We start from the raw sequence: 22,947 nt of genomic DNA, 5'->3' as shown, positions 1-22,947 counted from the left end.
GGGAAAGAGAGCAATCTCCACTCAGGGAGTTGGCCACACTCCGATCCTTTCTCTTCCATTCTCCTCCTGAGATCTTGGGCATGCACGCACACACACCTGGTTTGATTTTTTTCAAGCCACCAGATCTGGGACTGACCATGGTCAGCCACGTGGGAGTCCAGCAACATAACCAACTGCTGCTAGCCCCAGCTTTGGCTTTTGAAGTTTTCACTCACCACTGTTTTAATGACTAATATGAAGAGAGATGGAGAGGACATTTAGGTGAAAGCTAGCCTAAGATACACATGCACTTCAGTTTGTGCTCTTGGTGAGCGGCTGCTCTGACCTTGGGATAGTATTCATTTCCGAGGGCATATCATGTGGAACACACGCTCAAGAACAGGTAGCAACCACAAAGTCAGGGGAAGAGAAGAGGAAGATGCAGGATGTAGTCTCTGTCCTCAGGAAGCACGCTCTCGCTGCATCATACACGCATGTACACACGTAGTTTAAGACTTAACACAGAAAATGTATCAGAATGTAGAAAACAGAATCCTTTCCACCAAGCCCAGTTTTGCTTTAGAAATGCCAGAAAAATGAACTAGAGGGGTAGGGCAGCCAGGAAGGAGTTGATGATTTCATTTAAACATAGAGAACAGTTATAGAAATCATGAGATTTGCTCTCCTAATTATTGGGCTATTTTCTGCAGAGATGATCACGTCCAGCAAAGTTTCAGATTTTCACTGCTACTAATATTTCTACCAGGCTAGATCAAATTCTCACTAACAAAGCAGAGTATTTATCATTCTAAGCAGTAGACCAGAATTTGGGTGTTGAGGTAACATTTAACGCCTGCCTGTTCTCTGAGCACCAACTCTGGGCAAGGAACCCTGAGGGACAAACAGACTCTGCGGCCTGGACACTTTCCGAGTAGAGGTGCAGAAGCTACCCGTGCACACCCCTGAGACTGAGGACAGGCACCGCAGCCAGACAAACAGAGGAAATGGGCTGTTCATGCTGGAGAGTCCTCTAATTTGTTAGGTTGACAACACAGAAAAGGGTCCAGGAGTATTTCAGCTGTATCTTTAAAGCTGGGTAGAATTTGGGCCACAAAGATGGAGACAAAGGTGACCTAGACAAGGTGAATAGCAGGAATAACAGGCTGGGGAGGGGAAAGTGCTGAACCGTTCCAGTAGCCTAGAAAAAAGTTCTGGAAAGTGAAGCCCAGATGCTGGAGGGTCCTGAATGCCAACACAGCAAATTCCAGAGTTATTCTCCCCTGGAAGGGCAAGCCATTGAAGGCTTCTGGAGCAGGGATGCGTGACTTGGGGTGCGCTGTGTCTCTGTGCCCTCTGCCTATTTTATGTGTGAGAATCTTAGGATTGCTTTTATTTTTAACTTAGTTCCCAGTGTCTTAAAAGCAGAATGCATTATTCATTGTCACTTATGGGGAGGGGGGGAATGACACAATGCCAGCAAAACTTCTCTAGTTCCTCCGAATATTTGTAAGGCCAGAATGTCTTATCAGCAGGACTTGGACCTTCGCTTATTTGTGATTTATTTCAGAAAAGGTTTTTCTCATAGAAAATGGGCAATCTAACCTCCAGACACATAAGAAACCTTTGGATTGAGTTTATCTATTTGAGGAAATAACATACTACCAGCAATTGGCTTAAACGTTTGTATTGTTTTTTAAAAAACATACATAATTATTTTGCAGACTGTTTCTATATATAGCAAGGGCAAAGAGAAAGAAAATATGAATCGATTTCTCAGTCCTGTCTCTAATATAAAGTGGAGGATATGCAGTTATCGGGTTGATTTGATTACTTTTGATTGCTAAAAAGAAGTACAAGACAAAAATGTGTGTTATCTGTCTGACTGGGCTGCTTACACTGAGTTCGTGTGCCCAACACCATGAACTGGTTGGCTTTTATCTGATCTATGTTATCCATAGATACTTATTCTACTTAGTAACTGTTTAGCTTCAGTTTGATGAAATAGCCACCTAGGTTATCTGTTATTGACATGTTTTCTCTTAAAAATTCTCCACTGTAGGGGCCAGCAGGTGGCGTGGCGGTTAAAGGCGCTGGATTCTCACATGGTCAACCACAGTTCAAGTCCCAGACCCAGTGGCTTGATTTCTCACTTTCCCTTTCTCTCTCTCTGTATCTCTCTGGTAAAATTAAAAACCATAATAATAACAAATGGAATTAAAGAAATAAATCATTCTTTAAAAAAATTCTTCACTGTATGAGGGGTGGGAGTGGAGGGTTCTTCATAAAGTTCGTGTAAATGAGTATTATGAAAAAAACATGTGTGGAATCCTTTTTCTTTTTCTGTTTTCTTCTTTATGATTCTTTCTTCTTTCTCCTTCTTCTTCTTTTAAGTTTTTTGCCATAGGGCATGTGTGCTTGCCTGAAGAGAGACACAGAGAAGCAATAAGAGGGAAAGTGAGAAATACCTCCTCAGGGGAGATGGACATGCCACAGTCCCTTCTCCTCCTGGGATTTCAGGCATGTGTGCTCACGCACCCAGTGTGATTCAAGCTGCCGGGTCCAGGACTTAAACGGTGGTTGACCATGTGGTAGTCTAGCACCTTAACCACCAGGCCACCTCTGGCTCCTCTTCTTTTTAATTGGCCAGAAAACATGTGCGCTCACTGGAGAAAGATAGAGACAGAGAAAGAGCAGGAAAGTGAGAAAGCACTACCTCCCCATGGAGGATGGGTGCATCGCAATCCCTTCTTCATTTCTCCTCCTCCCAGGATTTTGAACTCAAACTCCTGCATGCCTGATGTGTTTTTTAAGTCACCTGATCCAGGACTCGAACCATGCAGTTGGCCATGTGCAATCTAACTGCCTTAACCCCCTGCCACTGGCTATACCAACTATGCATAGATTTCAAAAATGTTCTACACCAAAATAAACTTGTGTTTTAATTCCATATTCCATAAACTTTTTAAAGTCCCCTCATGAGAAAAAAAAAAGACTAAGTGCCTTAATTTAGTGGCTGTAGATATAGACTAGAATGGAGAGGCGGACATCTGAAGAGTCCCTCAGGTAGAAGGAGCACTCTGAGGCAGTTTTAGTTCCTTTGCAGACTCCCTAATAGCCTCAGTTTTGCTGGGCCAATGAGACTGAGGTGAAAGAAGCTGTTTTATAAATAATTCTGTCAATCTTGTTTAACCTTAGTGCATGCACACGCATGCATATCACACAGAACAACTAAATGTTTTTGTCTACTCTTTTTTTTTTTTTCCTCCAGGGAAGCTGAAGATTCTCTTTCAATCACGGTTGTTCGCTGCACATCGGTAAATCTCTTGCTATATCCTGTGTGTTAGTTTTACCCTTCTTGGTCCCAAGTCCCATTACCCCCAGAGGATATTACTATCCATCATAAAATGTGGGAAGACAAAGGGCAGAGGCTCACAGCTGTGAGGCAGCTGAAGACTTCCTACCCATAGGTGCTATGAAGAAAACAGGTGTGATCTGGGTCTCAAGAATCTCTGATCCTGTTAAGGAGAGAGAAAGCCAGGATTGTGCAGACTGGGGTGATGAAAAGTACTGAACTAGGAATTTCAAGACAGGGTTGAGTGGTCTGACTTTGCCAAGTCATTTAGTTTCAGTTTTCACCTTTGTAAAATAGTGGCGATGACAATAACTGCCTTGTCGTCTAATGGGTTAGCATAAGAACCGAATGAGCTACTGGATGTGAAAGTGTTTTTATCAACTTGGAGACTCACCACAAGGCCAGGTGTGGCCCAGGCGAGGCATGGGGAAGAAATAGCAATCTTAAATCATCACAGACCAAGGAACTCTTCATATATGAAACAGGAAAAATATATAATGAGATTATAAGAGGAAAAATTACAAGGAGGAAAAGTTTGAGAAAGTTTAATATACACATCTTAGCCTTGGTCACAAATAGACAAGTCAGGGGAATGCATAGAGAATTTTGATAATACATGTGGTAATCTAATTGACCATATATCAGGCTACCAAGAAAACACAATTAAGGGACCAGCAGTTGGCGTAATGGCTATGTTGTTGGACTCCCACATAGCCAACTGCAGTTCGTATCCTGGACCCGGTGGCTTAAACTCACGCCGGGTGCGTGTGTGTGCATGCCCAAAAATCCTTAGAGGAGACTGGAGAAGGAAGGCATCAGTAGCCATCTCCCCAGGGGCGTGATTTCTAACTTTCTGTCTCTCTGGCAAGTGCACACACCCTACAGTGAAAATCTCTCAAAAAAAATGCATATGCAGCCTGTGTGAGTTTGAAGCTGCCAGGTCTCCAACTCTAACTGCAATCAACCTTGTGGGAGTCCAGCAGTGTAACCTCTATGCCACCTGCTGGCCCCACAAAATGTTCTTACATGTCTTACTTCAACAAGGAGGCTAATCATTGTCCTAGTAGATTCCTAGAGCCTTCACATAAGTTAAATTTGATTAAGAGTGTTAAAATCCAACATGGGAATATTAATTACTGGTTTCTAAGACTAGAATTTTATGGGGAAAAATAAGTTTTGATTTAATATAGGTCTGTATTTTTTTTTTTTGAGAGATTTTCACTGTAGGGTGCGTGCGCTCGCCAGACAGACAGAGAGAGACATAGAGACAGAAAGCGAGAAATCTCCCCCCAAGGGGGATGGTCACGCCGCAATCCCTTCTCCTCCATTCTCCTCTCGGGATCTTGGGCACGCACGCACACGCGCCCGGCGTGAGTTTTAAGCCACCGGGTCCGGGACACGAACCGCGGTCGACTACGTAGGAGTCCAGCGACATAGCCATTATGCTAACTGCTGGTTCCCTAGGTCTGTATTTTTGTATTAATTATTTATAATATATTAATTGTTTGTATTAATATTAGTACTAATATTTAATGTCTTACTTCATTTTCACCCAAAGGAAATTCTACAAGGCAGATACATTCATTATACCCCTTTAACAGATAAGGATACTGTGAGTTCACATGCCCATAGTCTCATGTGCAAAAATCCATGGAACTGGGTGTTTTCCAGATAGTAAGACTCCATAATTCCTGTCATTAGCATTACACTATTCTATTTTCTAACACCTGCTGTCTTCATAAAACTTCATTCACTTGGAGCCTCCAGATGGCATGGTGCATAAGAACTGGACTTCCACATGGCTGACTGTGGTCTGAGTTCCTGACCTGGCAGCTTGCTTTCTTACTTTCCCTCTCTCTGTCTCTCCCTAGTCAAATTAAAAGATAATAATAAATAAATAAATATTTGTTTAAAATAATTATTCAGGCAAAAAGACATAAAAATATTTTCCGGGCCTGGTGGTTAAGATAACTGGATCACACGTGGCTGACTGCATGGTTCAAGTGCTGGACCCAGTAGCTTGAAGAACATACTGGGCATGTGTGCATGTGAGCATGCGTGCATTCCCAAAAACCATTAAAGGAAGAAAAAAATGGTTGAGAAGGAATTGCAGCATGACCATATCCCATAAGTATGGGATTCACTCTCTTGCTGTCTCTCCAGAGCTTCAGTGCTATCAAAATTTTTTTTAAAAAGGATGTTTTCCACTTATCCCTCTCAATAGCCTTTTAAGCGTTAATTCTGAGTTCAGCAAAAATATGCACAGAGATTTTTATCAACCCGGGTCTACTTTTCTCTGATGAATTAATTTAGAACCCGGAAAGAACTTAGAAATCCTTAGAATAACAAGTAGCTCATCCCCTTTAAGTTGTCTCTTTAAAATACTAGATGGCTCAGGTTGACTTAAGTGGATGGCTTACGGTGTGTTCTAGATGCCAAGGCACACAAATGGCAGAGCTGATGTTCAGGTATAAAAGTGTAAAAGCCACAGTGGGGCCGATGGATTAGGCATTTCCATGGCAGCACATTCTTTCTCAAAGCCTCTGGTTTCACGGTTGAGTGGTTCCAAATGTAGAGAGGCCCCCCTTCCCCATGACTCCCACTACTAGTTCTCCTTCAGAACAAATCTACCATGTATGAAATAGCCCTTGAAATATCTAGAAGAGTGGCTTTCTCTTCTTTAGGCTTGACAACCGTTCCATCCGCTGTTCCTAATAGATGTGTTCTTCTGAATTCTACTTCCCTGATAGATTTCTGAACAGGCTCACATTTTTGTGGTGACTCTTCCAAATGGTGGCAGTGAGAAAGAACAGTTCCACCAATGGCCAACCGGTGCTGAGTACCACTGGAAATGTATGGTGTATTTCAGATATACACCAAGGATGCAGATAAGACCCGACATTGGGTTAACATTTTGGCAGGCCTAAGCATACTGTTGGCTTGGGTGAAACTGTGGTCAACCAAATACTGAGCTGGTTTTCAAATTAATAGTTTCCAAGTCAGCCTCTCCCTCTCCCACCCCCACCTCAATCTCAGGCTTGTGCTATTGATCCTTTGATCTTCAGTGCCACACTTCACATTAATCCTTGTCAAATCATGTTGCTTTGGCCCAGTGTTCTGGCATACTGAGGTTTTAGTCAAGAAACTATAAGGCTAAAAGACTTATTTGAACAATTATAAGCTGTAGTCATTCTTCCTATCAGGGAACCTCCTGTTCCCAAGTCTCCCCCAGTTCCTCCAGGTAGTTTTCTTTAGCATGATCCAGCTCTGGTGCTAAGTCTTGCAGTTTCACTCTCCCTTGGGTAGGAGACAACAATGGCTTTCCCTTGCAGATTGCTTTTCTCTGCACCTCTCCTCTGTTCTGCCCCTGGTTTCTTGTCCTTTTGCATCTTCAGGGTGGTGATGGTTGGATCTGTCGTTTTGACCACTCACTTTACTCTGTTCCTTTCAGCTCTTTACAGCCCTACTTCCTGACACCTTCCTACCTTTTCTCTTGGTGATTTCCTGGCCTTTGACCCATAGCTTCCCATGGTGCCCAAGTTTCCTGTGTGCCTCATTTTCAGATTCCCAGTTTCTTAACCTTTACCCACAAATTTCTGTTGCCTGATGTATGAAAACACTTTGTAGGTCCAAGTTATTCACAGGTTGGGTAAGTTCACTCTCTGACTTCATTCAGAACATTGATAAACATCATTGATAAGGACTGAGTCAAAAAGAGCCTGAGTTACTTTTTTAGAAATCAGGGCTATTTTGAGTGCAGGTAAGCTAGTTTTGAATCTACCTAATGGTTCTGCATCTGGCCTTCTCCACAGGAGGATTATAGGAGAACTTACCAAATGTTTTGCAAGAATGAAGGAACTTTACCATATCCACAGGACCCTGGCCTACCAATCTGGAATCCTATCTTCAAAATGAACTTGGTTGGCCCTGACTTGTTCTTGGTAACTTCATATTGGTTGTTATTGATGACCACTGTCTAAAAACTCTCTGATCATCTCTTGTCTTGAATTTTGCCAAGAATTAATGATTAGCTTGCCAGTATGTTTTCCTGAATCCTCTATATTTACTTAATTGGAAACTTGATATCTGCTATATTTAGTCTCCTTAAATTTCTTTCATTCTCTGTCGTGTGGGCGATACCAACTATTTTCTAATAATTCTGTGAGTTCCCCAGAATTTCCTGGCATAAGAATCTTGAACTCACTCAAAGAATTCTGATAGTCTTGTCACTAGTTTCGGGTTATAACTTTTTCTTTCCACCATTCTTTCTCTCTTCTTCTGGATAGAAAACTAGTTCTTTCTCTCTCTTCTGAATAGAAAACTAGTAGCTTCCAATGGCATACTTCTTCTCTGGAAAGATTGCTGTTTTCCAGTCTCTTTCTGTTTAGTTTTTTTTAAACCAAACTATATATTTAAGATGCATGAATCCTGCCATACAAATGTTCTAGTTACCCATAAGGTCACATTTATCTTCTTGCGTCAAAATTTCAGGCTCACTTGTTCATTTCATGGACTTCATAATGTTGGTCTGTTGCTCTGAGTCTGTGACCTTTGTTTCCATTAGTTTCCCTGATTGCTATTTGGTATGTCTTCCCTCTGCCTCACAGAAAGTGGCCCAAAGTAGCATCTTAGGATTCATACAGATGAACATTCAAGAGGCTGACCAAAAGAACTACCCAGAACAAGGGAACATAGGGTGCTGGGCTGGGAAACTGTGTCAGGATTCCACCAAGAAAATCACATCCTGCTGATTTAGTCATGTAAGATGCTATTCATGAAGAGTCACAGTTCGACCTGATACAGTCTAGTCCAAGAGCTTCACCATATACCCACACCAACCTATGAAGACTCTTCTTATCTCTTGGGAAAGAAGATTCCACCCAAAAGATAACAGCAAAGGATAAATCACAAGAATTCAGAGCTCAGTGAATTCTAACTTCCACATTGTATAGCTGGAAAGACTGAAGGCAGAGAGGGCCAAGGACTTGGCCAAAGCCATAAGGCAATGGTTTTGTTTTGTTTCACTCACACATACACATACACACACACACACACACATCTGATTTTTTTCCCAGAGAATTTGTATTCGGGATCAGCAGGTGGTGTGGTGGTTAAGGGCCCTGAACTTCCACGTGGCCGACCGCGGTTCAAGTCCCAGACCTGGTGCCTTGCTTTCTCACTTTCCCTCTCTTTCTCTCACTCTGTCCCTCTCTGGTCAAGTTAAAAAATATAAATAAAGAAAGTTAAAGAATGTAATTTTTTAAAAAAAGGATTTGTGTTTGAGGTAGTGCTTATAACTTTGAGTAGAAGAACTTGGGATGGAATTCAGGTCTCCTCATTCACGGGCCAGTTCTCTTTGTCTCATTATATCACAGCCATTTTGCTATCATATTGAATCTTCAGCTGTTCTCACAAATGAGAACATTGTCTGCACTGAGACCCCTATATTGTGGGTTTTAATTTGATAGCAATAGCTATCAATGTCCTTGTTTTTTGTCTATAAAACTCAAGAAGATATACATTGCTTCTATGAAAGCACTTTTTTGAAATGAGTCATGTTAGCTTCTCAGCCTTTTGGCTAAGGTTAAGTGTAAAATGTGTCACGTTAATGTTTTCCAGGGAGTCCCCAAATCATCCTTCCTGACAGAGGAGAAGAGAGCCAGGCTGAAGACCAATCCTGTGAAGGTGCACTTTGCTGAGGAAGTGCTCGTCAGTGGACACAGCCAGGTGTGTCAGTAGGCCAGTAATTCAAACTACTCTTTTTTTTTTTTTTGGAGAGGTTTTTGCTATAGGGTGCGTGCGCTCGCCAGACAGACAGAGAGAGACAGAGAGACAGAAAGCGAGAAATCACCCCCCAGGGGGGATGGCCACACCGCAATCCCTTCTCCTCCATTCTCCTCTCGGGATCTTGGGCATGCACGCACACGCACCCGGCGTGAGTTTTAAGCCACTGGGTCCGGGACGCAAACCACGGTCGACTACGTGGGAGTCCAGCGACTTAGCCGTTATGCTAACTGCTGGTCCCTCAAACTACTCTTTATGGCAAGCTGCCTTCTGGCACATAACTTCCTGAATCTCTGGGATCCTACAGCCCAGAGAGCATGAGGAGGGAGCCCAATGCATTTGCTAGAGGCTTTGTGCACCCTCTGGATAAGATGCCTACAGGCCACAGGCCGGACGAGCTGATAGGGCCTCTGAGCTCTAGGTGGGGACTGGGAAGAGAAGCCCTGGGTATGGCCCTCTCTTACTCTGTGACTTCATTCTCCTGCCCATGTGATTTCAACAGATTCCAATACTTAATTCCTCATTATCAGTTTTCAAACTTATTATTCCCTCTGAAGGTGATAAACTGACCATAGTGATGAGTGGTGGTGGAGATTGCTTTTTTTTTTTTTTTTGATAAGAGTCTATCATCAATTGAGCCTCTATTATGTGACCCCAAATTTTTCTGTATGTATTTGTTATATACATCATAATTCCCAGTTAGGGAAACATTTTAAATAAAGAGGAAGCAGAGGCTTAGAATAATCAAGAGAGTTAATATCTAAGATCACAAAGTAAGAAAATATAGGAACCCAGGTCTCTGTGATGTCTGTTCTGTTTTTCACTGTGACATGCTGTCTAGTCTTTTTTGACATGGAAAGATCCAGGGTTAGGGATTCAAAAGACAAATTTATAAAGGAAAATGTTGGCTAGAGCTTGATATTTTTAATGTAAATGTTGGGTGAAAGGCTCTTTTTTTTTTAATAATTTACATATTCCCCCCCCCCCATGATCTGTAACTATTACCATTCTGAATTTGGCAATCAATATTAGATTTTGAAACTTTTAAGTCAAAACTTGTCATTATCAAAAAACAAACAAACAAACAAACAAACTTGTCATTATCTGGACTTTTTGCCAGCAAATGGGAGGTCATGACCGTTTTAACAAAGGATCCAGGTGAACTTGTCCACTTCTACAGAGCCTTTATTATCTGCCTTTCCTGTGACTTAACAAAGCACACCCTCAGTTAGACCTGTGAGACAAAGGTAAATTTGTTCAGAAAGAAGCCAGAGGGAGACCTAATGTAAATGGATTGAACCTCTTCAGAAAATTAAATTTAAGTTCAGCATGTGTTCTCAAGAATAGTGCACAGGGAACCAGCAGTTAGCGTAATGGCTATGTTGCTGGACTCCCACGTAGTCGACCGCGGTTCGTGTCCCGAACCCGGTGGCTTAAAACTCACGCTGGGCGCGTGTGCGTGTGTGCCCAAGATCCCGAGAGGAGAATGGAGGAGAAGGGATTGTGGTGTGACCATCCCCCCTGGGGGTTGATTTCTCGCTTTCTGTCTCTATGGCTCTCTCTGTCTGGCAAGCACACGCGCCCTATAGCGAAAACCTCTCCAAAAAAAAAGAATAGTGCACACTGGTGAGTAGTAGGATGAGGACTAGCTAGCAGGACAAATAGAGACTAAGGGCTTTGCAGCTGTGATATTTTAACTCGATGGAATATTCCAAAGCCATTAGAATGGTAGACATTATACCCACATTCAGGTCATCTGAATGATGACTTGTTAAAATGATGATGACCCCCATTCATTAATTAGTATCTATGCTAAGAAGACCAGATAAAGGGACCAGCAGTTAGCGTAATGGCTATGTCACTAGACTCCCATGTAGTCAGCCACGGTTTGAGTCTGGAACCTGATGGCTTAAACTCACTCTGGGCGTTTGTGAGTGCATGCCAAAGATCCTGACAGGATGGTGGAGAAGGGATTGCAGCATGGCCATCCCCACTGGGGGGGGGGGGGGTGAGTTCTCGCTTTCTGTCTTTGTCTCTCTGAAAAATGTATACAGATATAAGTAACAACTGGAAGAAGCCCTAGAGAAAAGTAAATCATGTAGTTATACAATATCATTATGGATGTTTTTTTTTTGGTAAATCAAAAAATAATAAAGCATTAATATCAAAAAATTAATTTCCCACTTGGGAAATACAAAAATTAAGATTCCTGAACACTCAAAGGCAGAGATTGAGATGACAGCTGAGTGGCAGTTTGTTTTGATTGAGTGTGAAATGACACTGGAATGTGAACAATTCCCTTTTTCTCCATAAAAATACTAGAGGAGGGGGCCAGCCGGTAGCATGGTGGTTAGGGCACTGAATTCCCACATGGCTGACCATGGTTCAAGTCCCAGACCTAGCAGCTTCCTTTCTCACTCACTCTCTGTCTCTCAGGTCAAATTGAAGAAGAAGGGGACCAGCAGTTAGCATAATGGCTATGTCGCTGGACTCCCATGTAGTCGACTGTGGTTTGCATCGTGGACCTGGTGGCGTGAGACTCACGCCAGGCACGTGTGCGTGCGTGCCCAAGATCCCAAGAGGAGAATGGAGGAGAAGGGATTGCGGCGTGGCCATCCCCCCGGGGGGTGATTTCTCACTTTCTATCTCTCTGTCTCTCTCTGTGTGTCTGGCAAGCGCATGTACCCTATAGCAAAAAAAAAAACTCTCAAAAAAAAATTGAAGGAGAAGAAGAAGAAAATAAGTTAGATAAATAATTCTTTTAAAAAAAAGTTATAGAGAGCGGTGATTGTGAGTTTTTCTCAGAAGATACAAGCACTATTATATTTAAAAGATTCAAAAAAATTTTTTTTGAGAGAGAGAGATTTTTGCTATAAGGCACATGCACTCGCCGGAGAGACAGAGAGACAGAAAGCAAGAAATTACCCTAGAAGGGGAGATGGCCACACCACAATCCCTTCTCCTTCAGTCTCCTCTTTGGATCTTGGGCACGCATGCATAAGCACCCAGCATGAGTTTTAAGTCACCGGGTCTGGGACTCGAACTGCGATCAACTACGGATGTCATCTGCTGGTCCCTAGTATTCAAAAATTTTATCTAAAAAGCTATCAGAGTTTTTTGGGGAAAAAAAATCATAAAAGGTCATAAACTTCTTTACCCTGGTGGGGTATACCCAAACTTAGTAAATGTAGGTGCTGGGGTAGTTTTAGTTCAGATTATGAGTACACTCCAGATTCTCTCACTGGTTCTGGAGGATACCAGCCCCAAGGATCCACTTAATTTGCAGCTAATCTCTCAGCACTCACTTTTTATGAGAGAGAGCTGGCCCTTCGGGTGTTCTCCCAAAACCCTGTGCTGCTCTACTCCAGGAATCCTGGCTGGCATGGAGTTCAAACAGACTAGTCCTGTGCCGCCTTCCCAAAAGGCAGTGGCAGATCTCCAAGTCCGGGGTGATGGTTGGGGTGAGCAGAGGTGGAGAGTGTCCCCCTGCCCTTTGGTGCTGTTTGACTGCAAGGAAGGCAGCAGTGAAATGGGGAAGGGATCTGAGGAAGTGCCCCCCCCATCAACCCCAACCCATATGGTAAGGTCTGAGCATCTCGGGCCCACTTGGGTCAGCGTGCTTGCTGGTCATCTGCTGGCCAAATTGAATCCCATCAGGGATGCAGTGAAATATCACTTGCTGGTTGTGAGACATGGACAGGGTCATGCAGTGTTATCAGTATGCTTGTGACAGGGCTCCCCTCTCTGCCATGCTTCCTGTCTCATGGATATTCCCTGACAAAGTGTGCCGTCAGTTGGATAAATTCCCAAATGCCAACGAGCAACCCCTGATGTGGTGAGGAGGTTAGGTTTGCTCTCCAGACCAGGCAGGGCCGGACCTAATACTGCTCTTGTGTTTTCCAGGGTAATTCTCTGCTGTGTATGCCCAATGTTCTCAAAGTGTACTTGGAGAATGGACAGACCAAAGCTTTCAAATTTGAGGCAAATACAACCGTGAAGGTATTAAGAGTAAACGTGAACTTTTTTCCCAAAGTTTGTTGGCTCTGTGACCCCTCCCCCACCCTAAGGCATTTTGCCCTGTGCCTACCTTGATGGTCTCAAAACCACCTGGTCTGTGCACCCAGAATAAGCCAAGTGCTATGTTATCTCATTTGGTTCCACAACTCCTCAGCAAGGTGATATTTTTATTACCAGGACAGGAAAGCAGGACTCGAGAGGTGAGGTGACTCATCCAAGGCCATATGACAGCTCCTAAGGCTTTACCCTCAACCCCAAGCTTCCCTGCCACTCGTCTGTAACTCCACTGTTGTCCAAAACACTAGAGCAGCTAAAACCAGGTGACGTGTCAGAGCAGGCTCAGGCCCCTGTGCATTCCGTTCTGTGGTGAAGTCGCTTCGCTTCAGCTTATACGTAAGAAGTTCCCCGATATGAGATCCCCGAGAGGGGTTACCGTGCTTGGTAAAGAGTGACCTCTGTCTTCAGGAGCTTGCAGTCTAGTGGAGGGAGGGTAGACATTAAAGGAGCTCCCAGTCATCCAGGGCGAGATGAGATAAGAGCTATGAAGAGAGAGACAAAGACGTGCTCTGTGCACGAGCGGAAGAGTGCCATCTGTCCTAGCCCTTGGGACTCAGATAAGGCTTGGAGAAGCAGCTGGACCTGGGCTGAACTTTGAAGGACAAATAACAATTTCAACAAGGGCAAGTCGGGACCAAGCAGTTAGGGGGTGGGGTACATGTCAGTCTGAACGAGTCACATGAAATAATGCAGAGAGCCAGAAAGGTGGCGTTGCCCAGGAAGTAGCAAACCCTCCAATGAACGGGAGCACAGACAGTTTTCAAGCACAGTGGAAAGGAGGAGTGGCTATGAAGGAGCTCAAGTGCCAGGCAACAGAGACTGGATTGCATCCAGAGACAATAAGGAACGGCACTAATAGTTCTTGAATAAGGGAGTAAGTAGTGTTAGAGGGAGGCTGCAGTGAAGAAGCAAACAGTGAAAGTTGTTCAGTCATTACAAACTAAGGCTAGATGGGGCTTTCAGGTGGTGCAGTGATTAAGGTGCTGGACTCCCACATGGCCGGCCATGGTTCGAGTCCTGTATCTGGCGGCTTACTTTCTCACTTTCCTTTTCTCTCTCTCTGTCTTTCTCTGGTCAAGTGAAAAACAATAATAATAATAACAACAACAAAAATTCTTAAAAAAAAAACAAAAAAACTAAGGCTAGCTATTCTGGTATTGGGAGAAGAACAGGTGAGCCAGACCATTTCTAAGTAATGGACAATGGCCAAGTCATACATACACACATCCATCCATACACACATTCACACACATGCACACAGAGGGATACATACACATACACACACATGCATACATGCACTCACACACATATATCAATGTATACGCACATGCAGATGCAAACACATGTGCACAGATACATACACTCATGCGTGTGTATGCACATAAACACATTTTTGCACATGTATCCATACACACATTCACACATACACCCACAACATGCACATATACATATTTGCTTTTTTACACATGCACATGTAAACACATACACACACCTAATGTTTCTCTCTGGCACTTTCTTGGGGCAATTTCTAGAGCTTCTCCATATATCCTATCTCATTCTTACAAAAGTGTGACTTGAGGGAAGCTCTAGAGAAAGCCTCTGGGAACCTAGAAAGCTCCCAACCCAGAGGAGGGAGAGGAGAGACCAATTTTAAGTGTTTATGTGTGAAATTCTCTCCTAGGTGCTTCCCTGTATTTACCTCATTTGCTATCCCAATCATTTTGGAAAGTGACTCCCCACTGTGCATATGAGAAAACAAGCCCAAGAGGTCCAAAATTGCCAAGGTCACCTAGCTTGTAACTGGCATCGAACTTGGTCTGCTTTTTAACTCTGCTAGAGCTCATTCCTCTGCCATTCTCCCTAAAAAGAAAGTTTTGCAAATGAATTAGACAAGGGTTCTACTTCTGTCATCTTTGATCAAAACGGATTGAAATGGAAGGGTTGGTTTATTTAAAGTCAGTCCTCCTTTGGTAGCCACAAGGACTTTGAGGTGATTTACAATGAAAGCCCACATTGCAGAGGAATTAAACCCAAGATGATAGGGTTTGGGGAAATGAACAAGGATTTACCCAGCATAATACTGGTTAATCTTACTTAACTTTAACAGCCAACATTTTTAAAGCAGATCTTCTAGCTCTTACGACAGAGAGGCAGATAAAAATAAATCCTGTGGTTAAAAAAATAGAAAAAACACTCTCAGTTTATCAATAGCTTCTCTTCCCCTCTCCTTTACCGAGAGATGTAAAGTTCTTGTCTCAGGAAAGCCTTCCTCTAAATCAAGGAAAGGAATGTCATTTGACCCAGTTGAACATTTACTGATACTTTTTCCGTACCACCAATAGAAATGCAGAACTCCGGATCCCACTCTCAGAAAGCCCAGCATCCTGGGGTAGGGCTGGGGTGAGATGAAGCCAGGAGAGGACTCACTGTGAAATGAGGCGCAATGTAATCAGGACCATGAAAGCAGGACGGAATTTGTGTGGCCCGGGCTCAGGGAAAGTGAGCTTCCAGCTGGAAGCCAGAAAAGGGCTCTGGGCAGTGGTGAGCTATGTGACAAACACAGAAAAATGGATGTGCTATTGACCGGACGGGGCCAGGAGTGGCATTCGAAGATGGCATCCAGGCACAGGGACAATACCTATAAAGACCCAGGGATGGGCAAGTTTGGCAAGTATATGGGGCTAGTGAGCAGTTGCATCCGGAGAGTGGCAGAAGATAAAGTGGGAGAAGTAGGTTAGCTTCTGATACTTGAGAGCCTTGAATACTAGGGTGAGGATCTTAGATTTTTGCTACCAGGTCATGGAGAGCCAATGAATGTTCTTGAGCAAGGGAGAACATGACCGGTACAAAGCTTAGAAAATTGCTCTAGATCAGAAGTCAGCCAACTTTCTGTAGAGGGCCAGATTGTAAATGTTTTAGTTCTACAGACCATCGGGTCTCTGATGTAGTTACTCAGCTCTGTCACACAGCAAATGGATATAGCTTTGTTCTCATAAAACTTTAGTATCGAGAATAGGAAGTGGGCTGGATTAGGCGGTGGGGTACAGTTTGCCAACGCCTGCTTTAGATGTACGGTGGAGGCTCTATGGTTAGCCAGAGGGTCCATAGGACAGCTCTCTACTAAGCTAGGAGTAACGCATGTGTTCAAGCCAAGGCAGACTGGGAGAACATTATGGCTTGGCACACAGTAGACACTGAATTAATGTTGTCGAGTTGCAGAAGCAGATAGACACTTCAGGACTGAATCACCAGTTAGTTATAGAGGGTAACAGAGCCAGGGGGAGAGGATTCAGAACTGAGGATCCAGAGAAGCAGAAAACGGGGGATATAGCAGAGCACAAGACAGGTGAGCTTCCCAGGTCAGGAAATGTTCTGTCTACAATAGCAGGGTGGAAGACAGTGAGCAAGGAGACAAGCATTAGGTTAGCACTGTCAACCACCTACCTCTACTGGTACTATTCTTAGTGCCTAATGCAGGGAAGTAATTTAGCATGCACAACAGTCCTATGGGACAGGTTTTGTATTATTGCCACTTTGCAGATGAAAGCATTGAGGCGTAGAGTTAGTGATTTCTCCAGGGACACACAGCAGTTGGGCTCAGTCTAGAACCTACTCTCTTAACTTTACTATACCTGTTATTGAAAAACACAATCTTAAATAATGACGAAGGACATAAACAGGACCCTGGCACAGAGAATAACGGGGACAGCCACATTTAGGTACAGCAGCCAGGGGAGATGACAATTGAGCTGAAATTTGAAGAAGGAGAAACAGCCTTGTGAAGAGTAATGGGAACAGTGTGCAAGGCAGAGGAAACAGCATGTGCGAAAACTCCGAGGCCTTGTGGTGACAGAGTGCCTCATAGTGAATGATGGAGTGTGGCTTGACAATGTAATGGCTCAGCCCAGCAAATCATCAGTCCCTCTGTCACCACACTGAGAAGCAGGCGTAATTATTCTCCAGTCTGCAGAGGAAGAAATGAAGCTCAAAAACATCAAGTTAGGGATCAGCAGATAGTGTTAATGGTTCCATCACTGGAGTCCCACGTAGTTGACCTTGGTTTGAGTCCCAGACCCAGCAGCTTGAAGCTCATACCGCACACATGTGTGTGCATACCCAAAATCCTGAGAGGAGAGTAGACGAGAAGGGATTGTGGCATGGCCATCTCCCCTGAAGGTGATTTCTCACTTTCTGTCTCTCTGGCAAGCCTACATGCCCTATACAAAAATAAGCCGCACGACATTATAAAAAAATTCTTAATAAAAAAAAAAAAAAAAAAAAAAAAAAGTCAAATCAATCTCCCAATTTTTTAGCAGGTGGGTGGTAGGATTCTGCCTAGTAAGCAATTGGAAATATAGACTAGGTGTTTCAGAGAGAGGATGAACGCAGAGATACTGAGGAAAGAAGCAGAACCCCCACTGCACGACTCCAGCTTTCCGAGTGAAGCAAATGGCCGGATGGGAAGCAGTGGGTGCAGGGCCTGACCAGCAGGAACTGGCCCCTGCCTGAGTGGGCAGTGGGCCCAGCCAGCACAGGCCTGTCACTCCCAGCTGCACCAAGGAGCAGCGAGAAGGTCAGGGAAGTCCTCCTGCTCCTCAGGTGACTGTGCCTCTGTGTGCCTGCTAGGACATCATCCTCACAGTGAAGGAGAAACTGTCGATCCGAAGTATCGAGTACTTTGCACTGGCCCTGGAAGAGCAGTACAGCGTCTCACGGCTGCACCTGCTGCACGAGGAGGAACTCATTCAGCAGGTAGGGAGGTCCGACCACCTGCTCCTGGGAGGCCCTAGCCGAGCTAACTGCATGCTTGGCCAGAAGCTTTGGGGACAGGCTCAGCACATCCAGAGGTTTGATGTCCTTTCTCCTGCCCCAAAAGGCACAGAGCTCACTCAGCCGGGGGCTAACAGAAGGACAGTCAGACCTAGTTTTCTTTCCACATGCTCATGTGAGCCAAGAAGGACACAGATTTAAATGCCCTCACTTTGCAGATGTGGAGACAGGGGCTTAGAGAAGTAAAATGATTTTCACAAGGTAACACAGCCAAGAGAGGCCCAATATTTTGCTTCGGTTCTGACCTTCCCTTGCACCTGCTGCCTCTGGGATGCCAGGGAAGCATTTCCCTGTGTCTGTGCCTTCTGTGTGGGACTTACCCACTCCCTGATGGCAGAACAGGGCAAATGCAGCCAGTCCATCTGAACCACCCAGTCTTTTAGCTACGCAGCTAATTCTTTGTACCAACTTTTTACCAAACAGAGATCATCTCAACAACTCTTTGTTGAGTGAGCAGTATTATGAAGATGTGTAGAGTTCCAACAATTGGAAAAGGGGAAGGAGCTATTTAAATAGAGGACCAGCTAGGCCAACCAGTTGGCATGGTGGTTAAAGCAGCTGGATCCCACATGGCCGACAGGGCAGTTCAAGTCTTAGATCCAGTGGCTTGTAAAACTCATCGGGTACACGTGCGTGTGTGCCCAAAATCCCAAGAAGAAAATGGAGGAGAAGGGATTGCAGTGTGGCTATCTCCCTTGGGGGGTGATTTCTCCCTTTCCTTCTCACTCTCGCTATCTCTCTTTGTTTCTCTTTGGCAAGCACACATGCTCTATAACAAAACTAAATAGATAGATAAATAGATAATAGATAGATAGATAGTTAGATATATAGATAGATGACCAGCATGAGTAAGCTCTGACTTCATGGGCACCACCTGAGCGTTCATTATTGTAGGTAAGTTCTTACTTCAGTTACTTACCTAATACTGCTTCTTGCAAGCTTTTTTTTTAAAAAACAAATTATTTTATTCTGTTTGCATTGGAAAACAAAATCAAATTAAAGTCCTATAATTTTTTGAGAGATTTTTGTTATAGGGCATGTGGGCTCACCAGATAGACAAGGACAGAGAGACAGAAAGTGAGAAATCACCCTCCAGAGGGAATGGCAATGCCGCAATCCCTTCTCCTCCAATCTCTTCTCAGGATTTTGGGCATGCACACATGCACACACACCCAGAATGATTTTAAGTTGCCAGATCTGGGACTTGAACCATAGTTGACTACGTGGGAGCCCAGTGACGTAACCATTACACCATCTGCTGGTCCCAGCCCTAAGATAATTTAAGTGACATAAAAAAAAAAGAAAAAAAGGTAAGGTGCAGACTGGTATGGATATTAAATTATTATTTGTGAGAAAGGGAGTATATAGAAATGAATGTATACATAGTCTCTGAACAGGCACGTAAAAAATTGGACACACGGATTTCCTCTGGAAAAGGGAACTAGAAGATAGATAAGTGGGAACCTGCCTTTTTTAAACTTTTACATTTTATACCTGTGAGAAAGTCAAATTGGAAGCAAAGGACGATGGCTGTCTTGGGAAGCCCTAAAACTGAAATCTCCAGGAACTGTCTTTCATTGTCTTTTTCTTTTTAAAGTTGTTTTGTGGAATAACTGCAAAGAAAAGGTGTTTAGATTAATAGTATCTCCCTTACTCATTGCAGGTGGTAGAAAGGGAGGAGTCACATGACTGTCGCTGCCTCTTCAGGGTATGTTTTGTTCCCAAGGACCCTCTGGACCTCCTGAAAGAAGACCCTGTGGCCTTTGAATACCTCTATCTGCAGGTGACTGGGTCTGAGCTTCCTAAAGTGACAGCAGTTGTCCTCTAAGATGGCACACTGGGTTATTTTGGACATGAGCTCAAGGCAATTAAGTAACTTCCTGGTGGGGATTTTCTTTATGTGCAGAACAATGACCCTGATCATCCCCCGGAATTCCCTTTTCTTTCCCTGAGCTGTAGTGTTACAAGATTGGCAGTATAATAAAGATATTTAGGCTTAGTCCTCACTATAGATGGTACATTTTCTAATACTACTTTAGTGTCTTTAGGGATAGCAGTTTTTTTATCACTAAATGGACTTTTAGCGTGCTATACTATTTTTAAGATGATGAAACGGAGTCTTGGAAAGGCTGTCCTGTGATTTACCTGGGTCACTCAGTCAGTGGCAATGCCAAAAACATGGCCCCTGTCATGGTGCTCCTCCTGCTCTACTTCCTTAGGTGAGATTTATTATGTCTTTTTTTCTTTTTGATGAAAAAGAATCATTTGGGAAGCATCATCCTTTTTACAGATGGGATAACTCAGGCTAGGTGAGTAGACTTCCCCAGTCTTACAAAAATGTGGGATAAAATAATAATAATATTGGGTTGTCAGAAAAGTCGTGATGTGTTTTCCAACAACCTAATAATATTAATAACAACAACATCTTTATCAATACTTTGTCTAAGGCTGTATGCATTCCATTTGGTTCCACACATATTGTCTCACTTAAACTTTAGGGAAACTATGGAAGGAGATTTAACTACCGTTCAGCAATGGAAGACAACACTCAGAGAGTTTTAGTAACTCAACCAATGTTATACAGCCAAGATCAGCCAGAGCCATGTCTCACAGCTCAGCTCCTGGCCCTGCCGCTTTCCCCTGCGAGAACGAGGGACACAGTCTGTCTATTCTTGTTTCCCATCTGCTCTGATCTGATCTCTTCTAGAGCTGCAGCGACGTGCTCCAGGAGCGCTTCGCTGTGGAAATGAAATGCAGCTCTGCGCTCCGACTCGCAGCCCTGCACATTCAGGAACGGATCTACGCATGTGCGCAGCCTCAGAAGATCTCTTTGAAGTACATAGAGTGAGTAGCAGGGGACAGCTGCTGTGGGGCATTTATCAGTTGCTGAGCTCTGGCCATGATGGCCACATTCCACAGAACACTGCGATTCATCCACTTACCTATCCATTGTCTTCATATCCATTTCCCTCTCCAACCTTTTTTTTTTTTTTTCTTATCATAGGACATATGCAAGAGTGACAGAGACAGTGAGAGGGAAATGAGAAATCATCCCGCTCCAGGGGGGATGGCCATGCCACAGTCCCTTCTCTTCCACGCTCCTCCTGGGGTTTTGGGCATGCACACACATGTGCCCAGAGTGAGTTTCAAGCTGCTAGGTCCAGGACTCAAACCACAGTCAGCCATGTAGGAGTCCAGCACCTTAACCACCATGCCACCTGGTAGTCCCTCCCTCTCTACCCTTTTTAAACACAGCCTGAATCCCCAGATGTCAGAATCTAGCTGCTCCTTCTGGGGCAAAAGCCAATTCCAGATGGAATGACACTATACCGCCTTATAAATTCCCTTTCCAGTGGGTGGGGGTGGGGGGAGCGTCTTGGAAAATCAGTTGACATCTTTGGTGATAAGATTTTCCAAGCAAGGTCAGTAATGCCTTGGAAATGAATATTTCTTAGGGGTCTGAGCCAATTCCTGTTATATTATGTCCTCACCAGGGCTCGATTCCTAGGATTCCATTATAAATCTTAGGTTAGAGTTGCTGTGGGAAGTGTTACCCGGGTTAGCTAAGCGCCTCTTTAGATTCCAGCTCAGTCCTATCTAGGCATCAACATCATAGGAGGACTCATGTTTAAGAAATAAAACACAGCCTTGGCCCTACCCGATGTACTGAGCCAAATCTCAAAGCAGTGGGATCCAAGAATCTGTGTTTTTAACAGATTTGTGAGGGTCTGAAGCTGCAAGGCTGGCGTCATTCTGAAGTTTGGCCTTGGGGATTTGCAAGTGCTGTGTGTTGTCCCACAGTATACATGCAAGGTCATTATTTGTCACACACAATGCAGTGAAAAAGATTGAGAATCCTGCTCTGATTATAGAATATCATACCATAGTAAGAATAATGAGCTCCTGGAATGGGCAATGGGGTTTAATTCCTGAATGGCTATGGTCATTTTTATGGAGTGAGTATGTATGTGTGTATGTGTGTTTCAGACAGAGAGAGAAAGAGGGAGAGAGATGTGTGTCTCTGAAAAATAAAGTGTGTATATGTGTGTGTGTGTATATATATATGTACATATATGTGTGTATATATACACACACACATACACACACACACACACATATATATATATTTATTTATAATGTGGCCATGCCACAGTCCCTTCTCTTCTACTCTCTTCCTAGAATTTTGAGTGTATATATATATATATATATATATATATATATACACACACACACACTACACACACACACACACACGCATATACACACATATGTTCCCCTGGAGAAAGAAGCGCATAATTTCTGTGTCAAGGGAATACTAAGTATGAAATCAAATGTAATTATGCTCTTTATCAGAGCCAAGTATACTATAAAAATGGGTCTCCTTATCTCTGATGTTTCATGGCAGGAAAGACTGGGGAATAGAGAACTTTATATCTCCAACTTTACTCCGAAACATGAAGGGCAAAGACATCAAGAAAGCCATCAGCTTCCACATGAAGAGGAATCAGAACTTGCTGGAACCCCGACAGAAGGTAATGTCGCCGTGGCTTCTGCCGACTCGCTCAGCTGTCTGTCCTGAAACCTCCGTGAAAACATTAACAACATTGCCTGGATTTTTAGGCAACCAAAAAATTCTGACTTTAGCAATTTTTTTTTCTATTTAAGCAACTTATTTCTGCTGCCCAGCTACGTTTAAATTATCTACAGATCCTTGGGGAACTCAAGACATATGGTGGGAAAATCTTTAATGCAACTTTAATGGTATGTATTAGAGAACCGTGGGCTCCTTCCCTGATAAAGGACCTTAGCAGTCCTCTGAAAATCGATGTACCTTTTAGCCTAAAGTCCCCGAGGACTCTGTCATGTCATAGTACTTGTTTAGGAAATGAAATATTACATGATTAGTGAGAATTTATTATGCCCTAGTT

The 22,947-nt window shown here is 43.6% G+C and overlaps 1 protein-coding gene across 1 annotated transcript in view; it reads left to right on the top strand.

The window, feature by feature from the left end:
• The window catches only part of FRMPD1 (FERM and PDZ domain containing 1), a 195,123-nt gene that overhangs the window by 158,709 nt on the left and 13,467 nt on the right, over positions 1–22,947 (top strand). The window contains 8 exon segments of the mRNA XM_014586015.2: positions 3,248–3,293; positions 8,951–9,058; positions 13,019–13,114; positions 17,816–17,941; positions 19,683–19,802; positions 20,727–20,863; positions 22,425–22,551; positions 22,685–22,780. Coding sequence (XP_014441501.1) covers positions 3,248–3,293; positions 8,951–9,058; positions 13,019–13,114; positions 17,816–17,941; positions 19,683–19,802; positions 20,727–20,863; positions 22,425–22,551; positions 22,685–22,780 — 856 coding nt within the window.

Source organism: Tupaia chinensis, unplaced genomic scaffold, assembly GCF_000334495.1.
Source record: "Tupaia chinensis unplaced genomic scaffold, TupChi_1.0 Scaffold000104_1, whole genome shotgun sequence".
Classification (NCBI taxonomy): Eukaryota; Metazoa; Chordata; class Mammalia; order Scandentia; family Tupaiidae; genus Tupaia; species Tupaia belangeri.
Note: the sequence above shows the minus strand (reverse complement) of the source record. Positions and strands in the feature narration are given on the sequence as shown.